Below are 24489 nucleotides of genomic sequence, written 5' to 3' on the forward strand. Positions count from 1 at the left end.
AAAAATATTCAAAGACTCTCCTTCGGTCATCTTTTCAGGAAGCGAGTTCCAAAGATTCACCACCCTCTGAGAGAATTTCTTTTTGCTTCATCGATATTTTAAATGCGTGGCCCCTTATGTTTAATCAGTGACCCTTAGTTCTAGATTCTCCCACACGAGGAAACATCTTCTCCACATCTACCTTATCAAGACTCTTCAGGATCTTGTATGTTTTAATTGAGTCTCTTACTCTTCTAAACTCCAACACATACACACCTAGCCTGCCAGTCTTTCCTCATAAGACATCTTGGGCTGGATTCTCCGTTCCTGAGACTAATCATTGACGCCGGGGTAGGATTCGTGGACTTTCACGACTGCAAAACTGGTGCCGAACCTGAACCGATTAAATGTCTGTGGAGGGGCTAGCACTAGCTCCACGTGGAAAACAATCGATTCCAATGAAATGAAAATGAAAATCGCTTATTGTCACAAGTAGGCTTCAAATGAAGTTACTGTGAAAAGCCCCTAGTCGCCACATTCCGGCGCCTGTTCGGGGAGGCTGTTACGGGAACAGGCGCCGGAATGTGCAGGATTCTCCGGGTCTGTGATTGACACTCGGGAGGCTGACAAGCTGCAGCCGCATATACACATTACAATCCCCACACATATTCATCCCAGCCAACAAGATGGCACTGGTTGTACTGGAGCGCGCCCATACATCTGATGAGTGGGCTGGGCCAGAGGGCACTTCGAGAGATGGCCTGCAGGGACACCTATATGACCCGTGGCCCCAAGTTCACAGTGGGTTGTCAGCGGCGTGCGCAGCTGCATGGCTGCCTTTCTGGCTGAAGCAATGGTGTTTCTTGCCCACCCGCCCCGACCCCACAGCCCACCTCCTGACCACTGCCTGCTACGCCCCCGGCCCTGGCAGAAGCCCTCCGGCCAGCGGCACAACTATCAGCAAACTATGGTAATGTTGAACTTTCCGTATCTCCTCTCTCTCAGCAGCCATGTCGCCGGTTTCGCGACTTTTAAAAGCACAAGTGAACCATGGCGTCGGGAACTCAGCCCATCGGAGGCAGTGAGGCCCTGGAAAATACCGGGTCAGGCCCGCTAATGCTATGCAAACGGTATTTACTGTACGTGCATTCCGGACCGCTGTCAAGGTGTCGGAGAATTGCGATTTGGTGTCAAATCGGCACCCACCATGATTTTGCTGGCAGAACCTATTCTCCACCCAAATGCGCTTCCCGATTTCAGCGTCAGTCAACACCAAATCCTGCCCTTTGGGCGTGATTCTCCGACCTCCCGCCGGGTCAGAGAATTGCCGGGGGCTGGCGTGAATCTCGCCCCCGCCGTGTCCCGAATTCTCCGCCACCAGAGAATCGGCGGGTCGGGAATCGCGCCGGTCGGCGGGCTCACCCGGCAATTCTCCGGCCCGCGATGGGCCGAAGTCCCGCCGCTGTCAACCCTCACCAGCCGGCGTGGATTGAACCACCTACCTTACCGGCGGGGACAGATGGCACGGGTGGGGTCCTGGGGGGGCATGGGGCGATCTGGCCCCGGGGGGTGCCCCCACGGTAGCCTGGCCCGCGATCGGGCCTGTTCCGTGGGGGCACTCTTTTTCTTCACCTGTGAAGAGAAACTGAATATGATGAAAGGTCACAACCGGGAACATTAACTCTTGTTTCTTCGAGGCAGCTCGGTGGTGCAGTGGTTAGCACTGCTGTCTCATGGCACTGAGGACCCGGGTTTGGTCCCGGCCCTGGGTCACTGTCTGTGTGGAGTTTGCGCATTCGCCCCATTCCTGCGTGGGTCTCACCCCCACAACACAAAAGTATGTGCAGGGAAGGTGAATTGGCCACACTAAATTGCCCCTTATTGGAAAAAAAGAATTGGGTACTCTAAATATAAAAAATACTCTTGTTTCTTCAGTGCTTTAGAAGTGAATCTTCTTGGCACAGGTTTAAGAGTAAAGCTGTTTGGTGATGATTCTGCTGTTGAAATCCATTTATAATGCCTGTGAAATGGAGCAGCCCTTCCATGCTTCCAACAAGACTTAGGAAACAGCTGGTCTTGGGCTGGAACATGGTAATAGCAATTGATTTATTTGATGTGTTTTAGTCTTAATGCAATCTCAGGTAATTTAGGGATATAAAAATTATCTTCTGCAGCATAACCAGGTTAATTCCATGAATGGATTATCATACCTTTCCTGACCAGTGTACTCTAATGGTCTTCGGACCTGGGGGATGTGGTGGGGGGGTGGGGTTCAAGTTTACAAAGGTTTCTTTTGGCAAGGACCTCTTTTCAGATTTACCTTCTTCCTTGTCCACTCACAGAGAGGCAATTTGTTCCATTAGTGCTGTGTAATAGTACATGAACGTTGCTTGGTTGACCGGTCATCCTATTTTAGCTTCCATTTCCATGCAACTGCTCAACTTTCCCTATTAAGGTCAGGGTGTCGGGAATTCAGGCCATTGACCCAATGGTTGTCAAAATGTGGTCTGTGAGAATTCTCCAGGTGATTCGCAGGCTGGTCCAAAATGCAAGCCATTGACTTGCAATGCCACAGTCAAGGCAATACAAGAGATAGCCCAGAATCATCATCCAGCCACTTGTAACATCACACAACCCGATTGGCTTCCACGTACACGGCATGAGTCGCCATTAGTGTGAGCAACAACAATGAAGTCTTATAGGCAATATTTATGTTATTGTTAATATTCCTTGGTTAATATACATGTACTAGTTCCTCAGAAGATTATTGTGATGAGTTTATAACATGAGAATATTTCAAACAAACCTGGGCCGGAATTCTCCGGCCATTTGCTGACGGCGGGATTCTCTGCTCCTGCCAGCAGCCCACCACAGCAGGTTTCCCAGTGTTGTGGGGTGGCTTCAATGGGAATTTACAGCAGCAGGAACCAAGAATCGTGCCACTGTTCTCTGGTTGTATTGATGTTTATAATCTGAAAATGTCGATACTTTTGTTTCTGGCATTAATTAATAATTTACTTGTGATATTTAATTTTAAAAAGTTAATGCACATAGTTATTGCACTTAGTGGCCAATCAAAAGCAAAATATTTAAAGTTCCCAGTAATTATGATAAGCATTTTAGGGGTGGCAATCAAAGGTAGATGGGTTAGGATCATGAGGTGGTCTTCAGGGTCCTTACCCTGCCTGAGTGGTCCATGGAATAAAATATTTGAGAACTAATTGTCTTCCTACATGTTGCTTATTGGTGTTTGCAGTTCTCCGCTAGGTTACCTGTCACGCTACTAACTTCGAACCTCAGCAAATATCACTGGATAATTTGAAAACCTTTTGTGAATTTCTAGCACCTCACTGCCGAAGAACTGGCCAGGAGACATGAGGAAGAGTTAAACAAACCTCCAAAACCAGCAAGAGGCCCTCGGCAGTCAAAAAGGTATGAACTCTTCAAGAACTATAGTAGCATGTTCACTTCAAAATCGCAAAACTGAGGTATTGATTTGAGAAAACCTGATCATGATATTTTCTTTTTGCATGTTAAGTTTGGCTTTGTGTTTGACCTGTGTAAATGGTTAGAGATGTGGCACATCCTAAGGTTAATCTTAATTAGTTATTTGTGTTGCCAGTTGTCAAGGGTAACAGTCACTCCATGTTTCTTCCAGGATATTTTTGTTACATTAACACTTTGAGGGCATGTGGAAAACATTTATCAAAATGTTTTGGACGTCACGGTGGCACAGTAGTTAGCACTGCTGCCTCACAGCGGCAGGGACCCAGGTTCAATTTGAACCTTTGGTGACTGTGTGGAGTTTGCACGTTCTCCCCGTGTCTGCGTGGGTTTCCTCCGGATGCTCCTGTTTCCTCCCACAATCTAAAGATGTGCAGGTTAGGTGGATTGGCCACGCTAAATTGCCCCTTAGTGTCCAAAAGTTAGATGGGATTACGGGGTTATGGGAATAGGGCAAGGGAGTGGACCTGGGTAACGTGCTGTTTCAGAGGGTCGATGCAGACTCGATGGGCCAAATGGACTCCTTCTACACTGTAGGGATTCTATGAAAATGCTCAAAATTATTCTTGGTGATTTCTTGTAATTTGGGAGGAAGATTGGCTGGGATCCAAATCCTGTGGTCAATTAAAAAATGTTTAAAAGCCTTATTAGAGTCTCGTAGATGTGATGGAGGTGGCTAAAAATTGGAAAGATTTAACCTTTGTTAGGCTCAAAGCTATGTGCAATCATAGCAAGTGTTATGGCCGGAGTTCTCCCATTGTTGCGATTCACCTTTCCTGCCAGCAGTGTACCCACGCCCGTGGAGTTCCCGGTGGCGTCGGGTGGTTACAATGGGAAATCCCTTTGACAAGCGGCAGGAAGATAGAATCCCGCCACCAGCAAACGGCATGCCACCAAGAACCTCACGGCTGGGAACCGGAGAATCCCACCCTATGTTTTTGTCTATGACCCAAATTGCAGCTGTTTCTGTTGGAACACTTGAAATGAAGCAATATAAATTAACTAACAGATCCAATTTTAATTCCATCCACCTGGTAGAGTCAAAAATTCTAGCAGTGAACTTGCGAACTTATTTCCTATCCACAGCCAAGTTTTCCTTGGTGCTTTCATGGGAGCTGAGCGAACTCAGAAGGAGCTCTAGTGAATTCATGACGTACCTAAATAGTTAATGTAATTTCAGTGGCCTACAGGGTGAAGCATCAGTGGAGGTGCCTGACAGTGCCTCAGAAGATGGCCAAAATGTTGGAAGGGCAAGAGAAACAGGGCTGTTGTTTCGGGTTGCACCAGAATCAGGGGCGTCATTCTCCGACACCCCACCGGGTCGGAGAATCGCCGGGGGCTGGCGTGAATCCCACCCCCGCCGGTTGCCAAAGTCTCCTGCACCGGAGATTCGGCGGGGGCGGGAATCGCGCCGGTTGGCGGGCCCCCCCGCTCGATTCTCCGGCCCGAATGGGCCGAAGACCCGCCGATAAATTGCCTGTCCCGCCGGCGTGGATTAAACCACCTTTTGAACGGCGGGACAACAAGGCGGCGTCGGCAGGCTCCAGGGTCCTGGGGGGGCGCGGGGCGATCTGGCCCCGGGGGGTGCCCCCACGGTGGCCTGGCCCGCGATCGGGGCCCACTGATCCGCAGGCGGGCCTGTGCCGTGGGGGCACTCTTCCCTTCTGCTTCCGCCACGGTCTCCACCATGGCGGAGGCGGAAGAGACTCGCTCCACTGCGCATGCGTGGGAAACTGTCAGCGGCCACTGACGCTCCCGCGCATGCGCCGCCCCGAGATGTCATTTCCGCGCCAGCTGGCGGGGCAACAAAGGCCGTTTCCGCCAGCTGGCGGGGCGGAAATTCCTCCGGCGTCGGCCTAGCCCCTCAATGTTGGGGTTCGGCCCCCAAAGGTGCGGAGCATTCCGCACCTTTGGGGCGGCGCGATGCCCGTCTGGCGCCGTTTTGGGCGCCAGTCGGCGGACATCGCGCCTTTTCGGGAGAATTCCGCCCCAGATGAGCTGTGGCGCGGTATGGCAGGGCAGCATCTGCCTCCATTTTCTCCCCTCTCCATGATTGCAGTATTCCCCTCCCAATAATCTATCTGTTTCCTGGCTTGGAGCCTGCAAATTGCATCACGATGGCCTTTCAGGGTCTGCAGGTGTACATATTTATGACAATGAGGCCTAGCCCTTGCACTGGGAAATAGCTGGATGTCCAGAACTCGATCAAATTCAGACCTCTTTTTAAATGTTGCTTTTTCCCCCCTCACTGTTGCTTATTCTTTCAGTGACCTGATCATTTTCTCTCCTTAGCTCTTTTGACCCTTTCCAGCTGATCCCATGCCACTGCTTCAGTGAAGAGAAACCGGTATGAGTCTTATCTGTCGTCTTTTTGCTTTTAGCTTTTGCTTTTAATTTGTTGTGCTTCATTTTTAAAATTCTTGTGTACCTCTTGGTAAATGTAATTTTCATTTCAGGAGCCATTTCAAGTGAAGGTAGCTTCAGAGGCATTGCTGGTGATGGACATGGTGAGCCAAGAGAGAAGTTATTTCTTTTTCACCTTGCAGCACATGTATGCATGGCTACTTGCAAAATTACGTAACATTGGAATGGAAATTATATTTCCCAGAATAATAGCAGAATAGATGGGCGGGTTTCTCCGGTCTCCCAGCCACATGATTCCCGGCAGCTGGATGCGATGCACCTTTCGCTAGTAAGGGGATACTCTGCTCCCGCCGCAGTCAATTGGAATTCCCATTGAATCCACTCCATGCTACTGGGAAATCCACAGACGGGAGTAGGTTTCCAGTGCATCCAGAGAATCCCACCGCCAGCGAACGGATGGAGAATTCCGGCCTATTATTGCCATAAGCGCTTAAAAATTACAACAGATGTGTTAAAAGTAAAATACAGATGTCAGTATCCTAAAATTCATTATAATGCAAAATAAGTTCATAAACTCTTAATCTTTTTTAAGCTGCAATATTTATAAAAATGCTTTCAATGCGTTAAATGTCAGCCCTTCTCCTGTAATTAGTGAATGTTTGGTCTGTAAATTGTTTAAGAAAGAAATATCTTAAAAGTTGAAGACAATAGCTCAAACGTTATCATCTTAATATATGAAATAAAATGCTTCTTAGGTAATGCATTTTGTGAACAAAACTAAAGTATGAAGCTTTTAAGAGACAAAATATGTGTATGTAAAGTTCATGGGAGCGAAGCTCAAGTTGTCCAATGTACATTAAGTAGAATGGTCCTCTCAGTAACACTTCAAACATTTGTGCCAATTGCTGATGGTACCTGTGAGTAGATTGTGTTGTTGAATGTAACAGCAGCTGGTGACTCTTATTCTTAATAGAAGAGAATCAGCAAGACTTCAGTGTAGAAAAAGGTGCCTTACAAAAGACTATGTGCAGTATAATAATTCTGACTATAGCTCATGCAATCGATCACTCATCTCTTTGAGTTCAAAATGAACCCACTAAAATGGCAAGTTGATTTCCTTCCAGCATTCTCCCTTGGTGATTCATAAAAACGGAGTAGTTAAGGTGAAATTCTACCCACTGGTTTCTTAGAACTAGTGTAACAAATTCACTTTTGAGGAAAAAATTCAAATGATGGAAACAACTTTTTTCCCCATGACTTGGAAGATATACTCAGTCCTTAAAAGGTTAAGTGTAATTTGGATTCCTAGATATTGCAAATAACACCAAAGTTGTGAGTATGTTGGTTGGCAGTGTCTTTGATTATATTAAGGCCCATTTGTGGCTGTGAATTACGTTAATTTCAGTGGAATTAAATTGCAAGTAAAGAGCATAAACACTGGTGCAGACCAGTTGGGCTGAACAGCCTATTTTTGCACAACCAACTCTTTCAAACTGATTTGTTTGGCGAAGGATTCTTAAGATGTACTTTGAGTCACAATGTTATTCAGATAATGATGAAAACAGACAGTCTCTTCCGAAAATATAAGTCCGAATCAAATCCAGGTTGACTGGTTCCATGCAAAATATATTATGTGAACCTTCAAACATATGTTGTGCATTTGCGCTTTTTGTATTCAGTCTTCTACAGGGTTTTAAAAATTTATTTTGTTACATCCTTGTAGCAAGCCACGCATACGGATTTTGTTTTCTATTAAAGTTGTCCCTCCATTTTAAGCAGTATTGAGCTTAAGACAATCCTGTGATTAACAACAAGTAATTAATTCTCCACATTGTTCCCTCCCTGTATCTCCTCCAAGATGTGACAGTGGTTTGTCTATGAATTTGTAATGTGTGGAGTTGCATATATAAACCTGCAAATGCTACACAACTAACATTCAAAAAAACCTCTCCAAAGGATGCCTGTTTATGGAAGAATGAGTACACTCTAAATAAAGGAAAAAGTCCTACTGGTTTTATGATATACTTATATCAATTATTCATTGCTCACCCCCCCCCCCCACCCCCCCAGCTAAATAGTCACTGGCAGCTGCAGTAATTGCTTTAAAGGCAAGACTTCTGCCCCTTTCTCAGGGCGATTTCCCACCATCGGAGATCTATCAGCCAATCGGATGGCCGGCAACCCTAGTCCCAGCAGCACCAACTAGGGGTGGTAGCCACTACTGGGAAGACAGGCAGTCCCCCTATAGAATCATAGAATCCCTACAATGCGGAAGGAGACCATTCAGCCAATCGAGAGTCTGCACTGACCTCCGAAGGAGGACCTCACCCAGGCCCTCGACCTATCCCCGGAACCCCACCTAACCTATTTTTTTGGACACCTAAGGGGCAATTTAGCGTGGCCAATCCATCTAACCTGCACATCTTTCGACTGCGGGAGGAAACCGGAGCACCCAGGGTAAACCAATAGGGACATACCACCACAGATGCAAACTCCACACAGGCAGTCATGCAAGATCAGAATTGAACCCGGGTCCCTGGCTCTGTGAAGCACCATGATAACCATTATGCCACTGTATGCAAAGAGCCCAGGTAAATCTGCTGTCAGGGTCTCGATAAGTTTGTTGGAGGGCTGGGTTTGATAGGCAGGTGGGGTGGCGGAGGGTAGAGGGGGATTGCCTCCAATTGGCCCAGGGGACCCTCAGAAGAGTCCACAACCAACACCAGCCCATGCTACTAAAGCTACTGGGCTTGCTGTATGGCATGGGCCTTCTACCGCAGCAAGTGGTATGAGGCCCTTAACTGGCCATTAATTGGTCACAAGAGACTCTATAGGCCCAAGGATGGAGGGACTGCCCAACGCCACCTTCTCCCCATAACATTTAAATTGGGTTGGAAGTGGATGGATAGACATCAAGAAAGCCACCTACTGGTGGGGAGCATAAAATCTTGTCCAATACTTCTGCAACTTGCTATAACCACAGCATTATGTATAAATGTGCGGTAATTTGTTGAATACATGAGTTTTCTGAATGCTGTTAGAAGTAATAATCCTGCATCCTTCATGTTTAGCATGCACATGTGTCAATGGCAGAAGTGATTGGCCTGTTAGGTGGGCGATATTCATCAGGGAAAAAAGTATTAGAGGTAAGTAAAATTTTGGATTAGTTTTACCTTCCCCTTCTCCCTCCTCCCTTTCATTTCATTTGCCAAGGAAATAAGTTAGGTTATTTGGATCCACTTTAATTTATTGCATCACTTAAAACAGCAGCGTGTAAACAGATTTTTTTTAAACATTAACATTGGCAGAAAAGTTCATACTTCATTTAAAATTCAAGTTGTATGACAAATAAATGAAAAACACATAGCTGAAATAGGAATGTTAAATTAACAGATTGTCAGCAATAGGAAAACTGTTCTGATGGTAAATTTTTCTTGACATCCTAGTGAAAGAATGTCTGAATAAAAGATTCTTTCCTCTTTACAGATCTGTGTCGCAGAGCCATGTAATAGCTTAAGCACAGGATTACAGTGTGAGATGGACCCAGTATCACAAACACAGGCATCAGAAGCCCTAGCTGGAAGAGGTTATAGCATTGTTGGATGGTACCATTCACATCCTGCATTTGATCCGAATCCATCCTTAAGGGATATTGACACTCAGGCTAAATATCAGGTACAAACTCAGTGAAGGTCCAGAATTAAAAAGTACCATTCATGCCTGAAAGATTTTAAAAAGAAACTACTTAAGTACATTTTTCATGTATGTTCAGACACTGGCTACAAAACACAACACTCAATCATACTCAATCATTCTCATTATGAACACCCCACCAACCATACCACCACAGATGCCCCGATTTTTAATTTTAAAACAAAAACAACCCCCCCCCCCCCCCCCCCACACACACACACCCACACCCACAGATGGTTACAAATGCTTGAAGAAGGAGATGAACAGCCTCCACCTCGAGTTGAACCCCTCCTCCGAACCCCTAACATCAAACTTTATCTGCCCCAAATGTAAAAATTCTGACAGGGTCACTCACCCACGCCATTGCCATTGATGGCTCCGGAGCCCGCCACTCTAGTCAATTCCTCCTCTGGGTTAGTGGGAAGGCAAAGGCCAACACTTCAGCCTCCCTCGCTGCCTGCACTCCCAGATCTTCTAATGCCCCAAATATCGCCACCCACAGGCTTGGGGCCACCTTTATCCCTAAAATCTTCGAAAAGGACTCCCAAAATCCCGACAATTTCGGACAGGACCAGAACATATGTGTGTGGTTCACCGGCCCTTCAAACACTATTCGCATCTGTCCTCCACCTCTGGAAAGAACCCACTCATACGCCTCTTTGACATATGTTCTCTGTGCACCACCTTAAATTGAATTAAGCTCAATCTCGCTCATGAGGAGGTCAGGTTTATCCTACACAAGGCCTCACTCCACAATCCTCACTCAAATGCACCACCCAGCTCCTCCTCCCACTTTCACTTTATCTCCTCCAGTGAGGCCTTCTCCCTCTCCATTAACTGCCCATAAATATCAGAGATCTTACACTCCCATATCTCATCTTCAGAAACAAACTTTTCCAGCAATGAAGGGGCGGTAACCACGGAAATGTGGCCAGCACCTTCCTCACAAAATTCCAAACCCTCAAGTTAAGAACCCATTCCCCCTCAGAAACTGAAACTTTCCTACCAGTTGCCCCAGCTCTGCAAATCTACCCATCACAAACAAGTCCCTAAACCTCTCTACCCCTCCCATTCCCAAACCCTGGGCGGGACTCTCCACTCCCACGCCGAAGTGGCCGCGCCGTCGTGAACGCCGTCGAGGTACACGACGGCGCGGAACGGCCCCGGTCCCGACCGATTCAGGCCCTGACAATGGGCCAGGATCGGGGCCGCGTCATCTACACGTGCCAGGCCTTGTCGCCCGCGCCGCATAACGGGCGTCATCCGCGCATACGCGGGTTGGCCGGCGCCAAGCCGCGCATGCGTGGTTGCCGTCCTCTCTAAATCCGCCCCGCAAGAAGATGGGGGACGGATCTTGCGGGGCCGCGGAAGGAAGGACGTCCTCCTTCAGAGAGGAAGGCCCGACGATCGGTGGGCACCGATCCGCGGGCCACCCCACATTCCAGGTGAAGCCCGGTGCAGGATCCCCCCTCGCCCCCCCCACAGGCCGCCCCCCCAGCGTTCACGCACCGCCCACGACTGCAGCGACCAGGTGTGGACGGCGCCGGGGGGAACCCGCCGTTTTGACCTGGCCGCTCGGCCCATCCGGGCCTCAGAATAGCGGGGGTGCCGGAGAATCGCCATTTTGGGTGTCTCCGGCCTGCGGCCCGCGAAACTCGACCGGGCCGTTCCTGCCGCTTGGGAGAATCGCGAGAGGGCATCGGACCGGCGTCCCTGGAAATATTGGCGGCCCAGGCGATTCTCCCAACCGGCGTGGGAGTGGAGAATCGCGCCCCCTGTATGTCGAATCCAACCCACTAGAATAAATTTATGATTTCCACAAATCAGCGCCCACAACGACATTCTCTCTGGTTTAAAATGTTGCATAAACTGATTCCAAACTCTTAACAAGGCAACCACCCCTGGACTCGTCGAGTATTTGGCCGGTGAAAATGAAAGCAGAGCCATCACCAGTGCCCTCAGACGTGAGGCTTCCGCCATCCGCTCTCAAACCGACCCTCCCTCCATTACCCATTTCCGAACCTTCTCAGGCGGCACAGTAGCACAGTGGTTGGCACTGTTGCTTCACAGCACCAGGGTGCCAGGTTCGATTCCCAGATTGGGTCACTGTCTGTGCGGAGTCTGCACCTTGGTCCTGTGTCTGCGTGGGTTTCCTCCGGGTGCTACGGTTTCCTCCCACAAGTCCCGAAAGACGTGCGGTTGGGTGAATTTGACATTCTAAATTCTCCCTATGTACCCGAACAGGTGCCGGAATGTGGCGACTAGGGGATTTTCACAGTAACTTCAGTGTTAATGTAAGCTTACTTGTGACAATAAAGATTATTATTATTATTACATCACCGCCCAATAATAATTAATCAAATTCAACAACACCAAACCCCATCCTACCCCCGATCGCCTGTCCCTCTGCAAAATCACCTTCTGGATCCGAGTCACCTAACAAAGGCCGAAACTATCCCATTTACCCTCCCAAAAAAGATTGTCAGGAAAATCGTGAGTTCCTGGAAAATAAAATAAATAATTTGGTAGGATTGTCATTTTCACGGTTTGGACCCGCCCTGCAGCATGCCACCTCTTTAAATCCTCCTTCACCCTTCTACCAAGTTGACCACATTCAACTTGTGTAACTGAACCCAGCTATGTATCACCCCCATTCCCAAATACCCAAAACACGACCTAAGCAACCAGAACAGCAACTTCTCCAGGCCTCTGCCTTATCCCTGGTACTCACCAGAAACGCCTCATTCTTTCCATCATTTAGTTTATACCCCGAAAAAGAGCAAAATTTACTCAGCATCTCCATTATATTGCAATCTGGTCCGTCACATATAACAATAAGTCATCCGCATATGGGGACATTCAGTGTTCCATACCCCCCCTAGCTATTCCCTTCCACTCCGTCGATGCCCTAAGTGCAATTGGCAGTGCCTCAAATGTCAACACAAAAAGTACCAGGAAGCGTGGACAGCCCTGCCCTGTACCCCTGTGCAACCGAAAATACCCCAAACTTGTTGTGTTAATGTGAACACTAGCTGTGGGGGCCCTGTACAACTCCTAATCCAAGCAATGAAACCCCGGTCCAAACCCAAAGCGACCCAGTATCTCGGAAAAATACTCTATTCAACCCAGTCAAATGTCTTCTCTGCATCCATGGAAATTACTACCTCTTGTTTCCTGATCAGTCGGGGGCATCATCACCACATTCAATATCCTACTTATATCGGTTGACAACTGTGGCCCTTCACAAATCCCGTCTGGTCAACAACTGTCACACTCAGCAAACGATTCTCCAAGCGTGTTGCCAGCACCTTAGCCAACAACGTCGCAACCGCACTTAGTAATAATATCGGTCGATAAGAACGGCACTCCTCTGAATCCTTATCCTTTTTCAAAACGAGCAAAATGGAAGTTTGTGCCAATGTATGTGGAAGCTTCCCCGGGCTAATGAATCATTGAATATTTCCATTGGATAAGGCCCCAGCTCTGTCGCGAACGTTTTATAAAATTCCGTTGGGAATTCGTCCCGGTCCGGAGCCTTCCCAGTTTTGCCCAATCGCCCTGGAAACCGCTGCAATCTCAGCTGGTGTGCAAACAACCTACTGGCCTTCTTCCCATCCTCATAAAACGCCCTCCCCACCCAACGCAACTGGCCAACCGCCTTCCCGGTCAATAACAGTTTAAACTCCATCTGGAGCTTTTTCCTCTCAACAACTCCTCCTCTGGGGTGGCAAAATACTGCCGAAATGGCCTCCACCAATCTCTGTCTTTCCATCATCCCCACATTCTCCTTATGCATCTTGATTGAGATTAGCTCCCTTCTAATTACTGCTTCAATGCTTCCCAGAATGTGGAGGGAGAGACCTCCTTGTTCTTATTGAATTCAACATATGTGGCCAAAGCTGCACCAATCCTCTCACATGCCTCCTTGTCCGCCAACAGTACCACATTTAATCTCCACGGCGATCGCTAAGTTCCCCCTTCACGCACAGATCCACAAAATGTGGCGAGTGGTCTGATATGACAGTTGCCGAATATTCCGATCTTACCACTCCTGAAAGCAGTGCCTTATCCATCATTTAAAAAGTCAATACAGGAGTATACCCAGTGTAAATCCGGAACCCTCGCCAACACCTTGATAAATTCCACAACATCTCAGTTGGAATGTACACATCCACAGGAAGCCCCTCCAACCTTCCACTCACCATCATGTATCTTCCCCCTGGTTCTCCCACTATGCCATTCACCAAGAAAGCCACCCTGTTGTCAACAAGCACCATGATTCCACTGTCTTCGTATCCAACCCCGAATGGGATACTTGTCCCACCCACCCTTTCCTCAACCTCATTTGGTACTTAACCCTCAAGTGAGTCTCCTGCAGAAAGACCACTTCTGCCGTCAAACTTTTTAAATGGGCGAACACCTGAGATTTTATAATAGGCCTATTCAGTACCCTCACATTCCATGAGACCAGTCTGGTTGGGGCACTCCAAACCACATCTCCCCCTCCCCCAATCAGCTATACCCTACTCCTAATGGACTTCCCCTTCCTGCGCCGCACGGGTCCATAAGGTCCAAAGCATGCCCTTTGCTCGACACACTCCTCGTCTCGTAACTCTTCAACTTTACCCACCTGAGGAGAAGTCCTAATCCTTCTATTTTACCACTTTTCCACCTGCACCACCCCTGGAAAGCGGGAAAGAAGGGCCAAAAAATACAGTCCTCAGGCAGGAGCCACCTTGTGTGCGATCACTCACTTCACGTCCGCCACCGGAAGTTGTCAAGTTTATCTTTAGTATTTAGCATTACTGTGGGTTTTGGCAGAGCCATTTAAATTTCATGAGAATGGAGAGCTTTTGCAATTACTCAGTGGCTGGCCAGCTGCACAGCCAATGGCACTGCCACAATTTGTTTTTTAATGTTTTAATTCTGGAGTCCACCAGAGCCATATTCTGCACCTTCTCCAGCCTTTGTCGCAGGTGCAGGACTCAAGGTGTGCAGAAAATATTGAAATGGTCCTGATTCCATAAAACTGGCAATGCTCACACAAAAATCCTTCCAATAGGCATAACTTGTTCTCAGCTGCACTTCCACCAACCTTAATAGTCAAACAGACGATATCGCTCCTCGTATCTATTTGATATTGTGTCTGATAAACCTATGATGGGTTATTTTCGATCCAAAATTGGTTTAAGATGTGAATGTACAGCAAGCTGAATATTCAAGCTTATGTTTGTAGTTTATAGCATAGTGCACTAGTTACCACTGATTGTCCAGCACAAAAACACTTGTAATGATGGTTTGATTCTACAATCATCGTTACTCAGTGGACTTTGTCCAATAACTAGAATTGTATGTAATAAAATGTGTGAAATGACTCCCACTTTCTTACAATGCTCAAGTCTAATTACTGGTTCCAATGCATTTCAGAATTATTTTTCACGTGGAGGAGCTCAGTTCGTTGGGATGATCATCAGTCCATACAATAGAAGTAACTCCCTGCCTTATTCCCAGGTCACGTGTCTTATAGTTAGTGAAGAGCTCAGCGTAGATGGCCGCTTCCGTAAGTATGGGGTAATTGAAAATGTTTCACTCTCAAAGTTTTTCAGGCAGGCAAGGCAATATATGCCTCAAATGCTAAACTCCCCAATCAATGGAAATAGTTTCTCTTTATCTACCACATCTATTCCTCTTAATATGTTGAAAACCTTGATCAAGTCACCCCCTAACCTTCTAAATCCCAAGGAATACAATCCTACTTTGTGTAATCTCAAACTTTAACCCTTAGAGTCCAGGTAACATTCTGGTAAACCTACACCACATCCCCTTCAACATAATATACCCTTCCTCAGCTGTGATGCCCAGAACCCCTTGAAGTACTCCAGGCATGCTAAATTGTTAACACATAAGGTGTAAAATGTATTATAAATGATAATAACAGATCTTTGCAGTAACCAACTTGTCACATCCTGCCAATTAAATTACATTATTCCTACTCTATGGGTGCAATTTAACAGCCGTTTTGCATCTGGTGCAGATCCAGACGCGCCAGATAAATAGCGGGAGAAGCCAAAATCGGGATCCGTCCGGGCGCGAATCAGTTCACAACCTAACTGGTCCACTCCTGGTGGCGGGTTCCAGATCCCGCCCAGACATAGCGAGACACCAATTAAGACCATTCTCCATCTCATTCTGTGTATTCTGTTCTGGACTTATGGGCCCCCGGTGTTCCTGTGGCCCGGTCCTCGGACAGGGTGGTGATGGAAGATCTGATACCGATACTACAGGAGGAGGGGCGGCGGCCCGGCTGAAGAGGGGGAGGTGGTTTTCGCCTTCTCTTCCTCCTCCGCTATGCTCCATGTCGGTGCGACCTTCCAATGTTTGGCTCATTAAGCGGCTTTCCGCTGATGCAGGTCCACTGTAGAGGGCTGCAGGGGGGGTCGTTTTTGCACCGTTGGCAGTGTGTTGCTTTCTTTTTTGTCTGGCATCTGTGTGCTTGTCTGCTGTGACCCCTCTCGCTTTTATGGCGTTGATCCTTTGTTTTTTGCTTTGGTTTTTGTCCTTGGCTTCAGCATGTTTAACCCGTGGTGGTGTGCCAGCTACATGAAGCACTCACCACACCAGCAACAAAGGCATCAGCAATCTGCGGAAACATTTCTTCAATGGTGTCAGCAGGTGGCTCATTTGGAACAATGTTGTGCACCAGGTCCTGTAGCATCTTCTTCAAACTGGATTGCCTTCTGGACTCGTACGTTCCCCTGGTGTTCCAGGACCCAGGTATCTTAGAAAGAATTGTCCTTGGTTCCAACTACAGAAAAGGAAGGAAATAGCAACAGCAGCCTCCAGGCATCTGGTGTGTGACTGGTGACTTTGTTGTCTTGCTGCCTGTTTTGTGTTCTCCTTCGGTGGTTGCTCTGTATTTGTTTGGTTTGTAATGTGCCAGACCTGTTCTGGGCTGAACTGTGCCCCTCTTGGTTGGGGTGGAATGTTTTTCTCTCTCTCCTCCATTGTGCCCCATGTTGGACTGGCCTTCTCCGCTGGGCTGGGTTGGTGTGCCTTTCCGCTGATGAAGGTCGGGGCGGGGGTTGTGGTGAGTGCCAAGTGATTGGTGTCCTCATTGCATTGTTTTTTGTATTTTTGATACTGTCAATAAGCTAAAATATTTGCAGGTTGCATTTGCTGCTTGATCCTGCTGGTGGCTGCAGATGCCTGGAGGCTGCTGTTGCTGTTTCCTTTCTTTTCTGTAGCCGGGACGAAGGACAATTGTTTCCAAGATACCTGGGTCCTGGAACACCAGGTTCAGGGGAACGTACAAGTCCAGAAGGCAATCCAGTTTGAAGCAAGAAGACGCTGCGGGACCTGGTGCACAACATTAATCCAAATAAGCCACCTGCTAACACCATTGAAGAAATGCTTCTGCAGATTGCTGATGCTTTTGTTGCTGGTGTGGTGATTGCTCCATGTAACTGGCACGTCACCACGCGTTAAACACACTAAAGTCAAGGATGTTCAACTGCACTTGACTTCAGCTAGTGGAATATGTGGATGCCAGGATTTGGTTCCAGTGAGATTGGGCCATGTGAAAGGCCTTGCACAGCTGCGGCTTCTGGACGGAGAATGACACTGATATGTGGAATAAGTCACACATTGATGGACAGATCATTTCTACAACAAAGTTCTGGACATGGTAAAACATTCTCAGACTTATCCACAGTATGTGTTGAGGAACCTGTGAGGGTGGGGATTCGGGTGAGGTGGAGACCGCTGTCATCTCACTGGTGGCAGGCACCGGGTCGGCCTCCAGTGCACCCTCCTCCCGGATGGTGCCCGTAGGACCTTGGGAGGTCTCCATGGCATGGAGGGGTAGCTGGAGTGAACTCCAGAGGCCTCTGCTTCATCCAACTCTGCTGGTCCTTGGCGCTCCCCTGTTGTCTGCACCATGGTGTTGACACCCTCAGCGATGCTCATTCGTGACCGGGACATGCTCCAGAGAGCCTAAACAGTGTATACCTGCGCTGGGCCATGCTGTGCAGTGCTTCGGCAATATCCAACGATAACCTTTCCCAGAGGTTCGGTATCTGACTGGGACTTGCTGAGTCCTGGGATCCAGCAGACCTCAGACTGTTGACACCCTTGGATGTTCCTGCCTCCACCTAATGTGCATCAGCATCTGTGTGGTGCTCACCAAATTGTGCCCCAGAAGCCTGTCCAAGCATGTCATGCACCGAGGTGCATGTATCTGTGCTGGTGGAGAGTGGGGTTGACAGCTGTGATGCCTCGATGGTGATATCCTCGAAGCTGTCCTCCAAGGTGATCTCTTGGGGGGCAGTGACTCCGGATGGCTGTGTCCCATCAGATGGAGATCCTGAGGGAGAAGGGACATGTGGCCAGAAAAAGGGAAGGATCAATTTGTCTGACATGAACAACTCACTTGAGGCAGGTCATCTGGACGAAGGGGCAGTGGATCCTCACCTCTGCGGCGAAGACCAACCTCACTGTCGGAGACTGCTCTCTCCTTGGCCAACACCGTGAACCCCAGGTCTCTGATGTCTGGAACTCCGCTACCCATCTGGGCCCTTTCCCGCCTATATGGGCTAACTTCTCCTGTGGGGACAGAGAGAGGGCATTGTGAGGCGCCACTTGATGCACTAGGGAGGTCTATGGCAGGTGGCATGTGTGGGCACGACACCTGGGCATGGAGGGTTGTGCCGGTGGATGCCAGGGTGTGCTAGGGCACAAGTGCATGATCAGATGTGGTGAGGGTGCGAGTTCCCATTCATTGACCTGTTTTTTTTTGGGGGGGTTGGGGAACCTGATGCCAGGGGGCCGGTGTTAACATAGCCTTGTGGCCCGGTGGAGGTGGAGGACATTTTACGGCGTCCTCTTTGTCACGCTGCCTGAACTAAAAGCCACTACCTCCCAGGTGGCATTGGCGGCCCTGCTGCTGTTCCTCCTACCACCTTGAGGAGAACAGGGTATCCCGTCTCATCTCCACAGCGGCCCAAAGCCTGGCCAGGTCAGCATCCCAGAAGCATGGAACAGGTCTGCATCCCTGAAGCATGGAACAGGTCTGCATGGTGCCATGCTTGTGTGCTGACTGGGAGTGAGTTTGGAGGGAATGTTTAAAAGCAGCTCCCCTTTGTCAGCGAGAAGCTGTGGTCACAGGTCTAGTGAATCAGCTGGTGGGGCAGCCAGTACCGGCGTGAAGTTTGTGGGGGATCATTTAACTGCCATTAAATACGGGCTGCAGTCTCACCAGGTCGGCTACCAGGAAATACCCAGGAAGTGGCCTTCAATATGACACTTGAAGCTTTTTCCATTAAATCGTCCCCCATATCTGCTGTTGCTTAGCCAATTTTCTAACTATGTCAATAATTTGTCTTCATTTCCATGGACTTTAACATTAGCTAACAGGAGGAACTTTATCAAATCTTCCTGATATAATTAAATCCATAGACATTTCCTGTCCACAACAATAATCACCCTCCAAAACATTCTATTAGGTTTGTCAGGCACAATCTACTTTTCACAAATTGCTAAGTGACAGGTGCAATTTTCCAGCTTAAAGAAATGGTTTGTGAATTGAGAGAACTTTGGCAGTAAGAGTTAGAGCATCTGCAAAGTTCTACCTACTTCTCTTAAAATGCCAGGTTGGAAACTGACTGGTCCTGGTGATTTGTTACCTTTTAGTAACATTATTTTCTTTATTGCTATTAATTTGCTTACAAACTTTGGTAAGTTCGTATCTCTGACTTAATATTACTTTCCTTAGATTGTGATAAAGATCTATTTTTCAATTAATGTAGCTATGAAAACAAACATCCTCTCAGTTTAATTTAAGGAAACTTCTGTAATAGAAGATTTCCAATAAAGTTGGCAGATAATGCTGAATGTCGAGCCATTATTAAACCTGTGTTTTCTTTTAACACAGGACTTCCATATAAGTGTGAATTGAATCAATTGAATGAAGAACCGCTTTGGGTGCAAATGATAGACAAAGCTCGTTGGATAATGGAGAAGTACAAACTATCCCTTAGGCAAGTAATAAAATACGGTTTGTTGATTTAGCAAAGGAATTTCATCATCCACTTGTAGAAGAATTGTGCTAATTTTACTGTCCTGCTTCTAGTGGCTGTCTTAATTGACAATGACCACCCCACTTTATGCAGCAGAATTATTTAAAACTCACCTCCTCTGCGGGACTCCCAGAACCTGGCACATCATAATTGAAGGTTCTTTAATTTTTCTGCCTCCGTAGATAGTTCAGGCAGTGCCCTATTGGGCCACCCCCTCCACCAACACCCCTACTCCCTCCCTCCTCACCACCCTCCTTTCCCCTCTCTCCCCACCACCCCTTTCCTTTCCCTTCTGTTGGTACAGAGGCGAGGGTATCTGGTCCCTCCAGCGCTAAGTTTAGTGCTTGTACCATTTGCTTTTTATAGAAATGTGTTGTGAATTGTTTTAATAATCAGAGTATCCACCCCCTCTCCCTGTACAATGGTACTGAGGGGAGGGTACCCTGTTTCTCCAACACAAAATTAGTGTTTGTACCAGTTGGCCTTGTATATATTTTTACTGTTTTAATAAAAAGATATATTACTGTTCTTTGTGCACCTCCTAAATTCAGCAATATGCTTAATTGAAGCTATCTCTTTCACTCTGAAAGCACCAATGCCTATATCCAGAGATTTGTTCCCTCCATTGGCTTAATCTGTGAGCATTTATTTTGCTTATCTTCTCATATTCAGACTTTATCTAGAAGTTTTTTTATGCATATATCTTGCTGATGCGCTCTTAGTTACCTAGGTTTGCACCTGTAGAAACCATGGACAATTTACAGCACAGAAGGAGGCTATTATGTCCATTGTGCCTATCCTGTTGGAAAGAAGACTTTCCTTCTCTGGCTATGACATTTTAAATGCTTACCCCAGTGTTCTTGAAATACGATGATAGTTTCACCTTTTACCACCCTTTTAGGTACTGAACACCAGACCCTTACTACCCACTGAAAGAAAACAAATTCTTCTCAACTCCCCTTTAATTCCCCCGCCAATTATTTTAAATCTCTGACCCTGGTTATTAACCTCTCTGCTAAGGAAAATATGTCTATCCTGTCCATCCTAGTCCCTTCATATTATACACCTGAATTAAACCTCCTCTGATCCAAAGAAAACATCCCAGCCTATCCAATCTTTTCTCATAACTAAAATTTTCCATTCATGGTAACACCCTTTTAAAATCTCCTCTGTAACCTATCGAGTGTGATCAAATCCTTCCTGTAATGTGGTAACCAGAATAGTACTCTAGTTGTGGCGTAAATAGTGATATATGGCATAACTGCATAATCTCACTGCTCTTATGTGTCTGCTAATAAAGAAAAATATCCTTTATGCCTTCCTAACTGGCTTATCTACATGCCCTACGTCTTCGGGAATCTATGGATATGCACTCAACGACCCTATTGTTCCTTTCAGCATCCTACCACTTATTGTGTATTCCCCTACCTTGTTTGCCCTCCCCAAATTCATTACGTTACACTTCTCCAGACTGAATTCCATTTCCCTTTGTCCTGCCCTCCAGTATACTTCTCATTATCAACCTTGTGGCCAATTTTTGTATTATCTGCAAACATCTTAATCACTGTTATGTTTCAGTCTAAATTATTGATATATACCACAAAGTGTACGAGCTCTGTGGAATCCTACAGGAACAAACGTCCAGTCACAAAAACATCCATCGACACTTAGCCTTTGCATTCTGCCACTGAGCCAACTTTGGACCCAACTTATCACTTCTATCCTAGGGTTACTGTACGTTTCTAACAAGTAAGTCATGTGTGACCTTGTCAAAAGCCTTGCTATATAATCCATGCTACTTTCGTCAAGCTTCCTTGATCCCTCCTTAAAAATTTCAATCAAGTTAGTCCAACACGACCTTCTCTTAAAAACAAATTGATGTCAAGTGCCCTTGATTAATCCATGCCTTTCTAAATGACAATTTATACTGTCACTCAGAATATTTTTCAATAATCTTCCCACGACCAAGGTTAGGCTGACTGGCCTGTCATTACTTGGTCTGTCATTTCTTTCCTTTTTAAGCAGTGGTATAACATTAGCAATCCTCCAACCCTCTGGCATCACTTCTAAAACCAGAGAGGTTTGATAAAGGATAGTCAAAGCCTCCGCCGTTTCGTCCCTTGTTTCTCTTAGCACCTGGGATACATTTCGATCCATGTGAGGCAATTTATTTACTTTCCAAAAATGCTAAACCCCTTAATATTTTCTTTTCATTATGGTTGTTTATTTCTGATGGTTGTAGAGACCCATATTTAGGAATTTACTTGGTTGAGATGAAGTTGATTGTTTGCCACATGCCAATTAAAACTGGAATAAACTTGTGCAATCCATTTGATGCATATAACATTGTATGCCAACTGCAGTCACAGGTTGATGCTGCATTCTTGGATCGAAACAACAAAATCCACCACTGAGTTCAGGGAGGTACATTGATTACCAGTTAATTACAGAGGGCCATTTGACCCATCTTAATTCATCCAAAGGGTCCTAACGTCTCCCCATTTCAGAAACAAATTGCTTTTTAAAGTATTCCAAGATTTTCAATTAACATGGTCCGAGAGCATGGGCCTCTACCAACCTACCCCATCCCACAGCATTGCCCCCCACCCAGTTATCAAAATCCATGACGAGGACTGGCACAGCATGGACCATTTTCCACTTGGGAGCCTACTGTCAATAAGGGCAAACGTCGACAATGAGGTTCAAAGCTACTTTCTGTGAGCCAGCACAGCCTTGTGTCACCTGAGGAAGAGAGTGTTTGAAGACAGGACCTCAGAACCAGAATCAAACTCATGGTCTACAGAGCAGTGATGATACCCACCCTCCTATATGCTTCAGAGACATGGACTGTGTTCAGTAGGCACCTCAAAATCCTGGAGAAGTGCCACCAGCGTTACCTGCGCAAGATCCTGCAAATTAATTGGCAAGATAGGTGAACCAAAGTCAGTGATATTGCTCAGGTCAACATCCCCAGCATCGAAGCATTGACAACGCTTAATCAGCTCTGTTGGTTTGCCCACATCAACCACCTGCCTGACACGTGATTCCCAAAATAAGTGCTCTACTCGGAGCTTCGACATTGCAAGCGAGCCCCAGGAGGGCACTGGATGTCACACATTCGACTCCTCAGTCACCTGAGAACTAATCTTTAGTATGGAATCAAGTTATTCTGGACTCTGAGGGACTGCCTAAAGATGAAGACGGCACTGTATGATTTGATCACTATTTCCTTTAACTTGTATTCTACTATTCGACCTATGTAATTCTACATTTTTCTAACTTTATTGATTGCTGCTGCTAATAGATTGGACATGTTTAGCATTGAGAATACTATTCCCCTGGGTTTCTTTTGACTTCATCCTTGGCTATTTTGGTATCATTCTTGGAGTATATTTGCTGCTTTTTACTTCCTATGTGTGGTCCACTTGAGCTGGCCCTTCCACGCAGATTGATCAGACAGTGGGCGAGATTCTCCACTCCCGCGCCGGTTGGGAGAATCGCCTGGGCCGCCAGAATTTCCCGGGACGCCAGCCCGACGCCCTCCCGCGATTCTCCCAAGCGGCGGGAACGGCCCGGTCGAGTTCTGCGGGCCGCAGGCCGGAGAATCGCCGGAGACACCCAAAATGGCGATTCTCCGGCACCCCCGCTATTCTCAGGCCCGGATGGGCCGAGCGGCCAGGCCAAAACGGCAGGTTCCCCCCAGCGCCGTCCACACATGGTCGCTGCCGTCGGGAACAGCGCGCGAACGCTGGGGGGGGGGGGGGCGAGGGGGAATCCTGCACCGGGGGGTACCTCAAATGTGGGGTGGCCCGCGATCGGTGCCCACCGATCGTCGGGCCGTCCTCTCTGAAGGAGGACCTCCTTCCTTCCGCGGCCCCGCAAGATCCGTCTGCCATCTTGCGGGGCGGACTTAGAGAGGACGGCAACCACGCATGCACGGGTTGGCGCCGGCCAACCCGCGCATGCGCGGGTGACGCCAGTTATGCGGCGCCGGCCACTTCATCTGTGCGGCGCCGCTTTATGCGGCGACAAGGCCTGGCGCGTGTAGATGACGCGGCCCCGATCCTAGCCCTTGTCGGGGCCTGACTCGTTTGGGATCGGGGCCGTTTCGCGCCGTCGTGAACCTCGACGGCGTGGGCAATTCGGCGCGGGAGTGGAGAATCTCGCCCAAGATCTTCCTCTTTTCGAATGAGCATTCATTAGCCTATTTCCAATTTGTCGGTACCTCTCCCTCATGATGATTGTCAATGTCTACCAATCTTCTCTCTAGTCTCTTTCAACACTCTGAATTACATAATTTCTGTGGATTTATTTATTGTCAGTCCTTTTAGTCTGGGAGGACTGTTAGTTCATGGATGCTAATTCCTTGCTTTTACTTGTGTTAACTCCATTTGGGTAGGGGATGTGGTTCATGACTTTCTTTGTGAACACCTGGAGGAAATAATTATTCAGAATGTTTGCAATCTTGTGTTGTCTTCAGTTTCAAGCCCACTTCCATTTTTTAGGGTTGTCACCTTTTGCACCTCGCCCTTTTGCTGCTGATGTACTGAATCTTTTTTTCACTATGACTGTTAAATTTTCCATTGCATGTTTTATTCCAAGGTGTCTCTTTCTCTTTTGATTTTCATTAGACACCTTTCAGCATCTTCCTTTTGCCACCTCATTGACTGCTTTCTCGTATAGGATTCATAGAGGTTGCTTTCCTCTTCATTTAACTTTTAATATGATAATTCTTGATCTGAACTTCTTGCTTTTTGGAATATATTTAGGAATGTCCAATATAATTCCTTTAAAGGTGTTCTCTGCTAAATTGTCATTGATCAACATATTCCAATTAAGTTCCCTTCCCCTCTAAATTACTTTAATGTGATCCTTA

The 24489-nt window shown here is 47.1% G+C and overlaps 1 protein-coding gene across 3 annotated transcripts in view; it reads left to right on the plus strand.

Annotated features, from left to right (window-relative positions):
- The window catches only part of mysm1 (Myb-like, SWIRM and MPN domains 1), a 142553-nt gene that overhangs the window by 93620 nt on the left and 24444 nt on the right, over window positions 1-24489 (plus strand). For all 3 annotated transcript variants that reach the window (XM_072511000.1, XM_072510999.1, XM_072511001.1), the window contains 7 exons: window positions 3323-3411; window positions 5776-5830; window positions 5940-5990; window positions 8919-8993; window positions 9334-9522; window positions 14968-15100; window positions 19469-19574. In XM_072511000.1, the coding sequence (XP_072367101.1) occupies window positions 3323-3411; window positions 5776-5830; window positions 5940-5990; window positions 8919-8993; window positions 9334-9522; window positions 14968-15100; window positions 19469-19574 (698 nt within the window). The remainder of the gene's footprint in view (window positions 1-3322; window positions 3412-5775; window positions 5831-5939; window positions 5991-8918; window positions 8994-9333; window positions 9523-14967; window positions 15101-19468; window positions 19575-24489) is intronic.

Source organism: Scyliorhinus torazame, chromosome 7 (genome assembly GCF_047496885.1).
Source record: "Scyliorhinus torazame isolate Kashiwa2021f chromosome 7, sScyTor2.1, whole genome shotgun sequence".
NCBI lineage: Eukaryota > Metazoa > Chordata > Chondrichthyes > Carcharhiniformes > Scyliorhinidae > Scyliorhinus > Scyliorhinus torazame.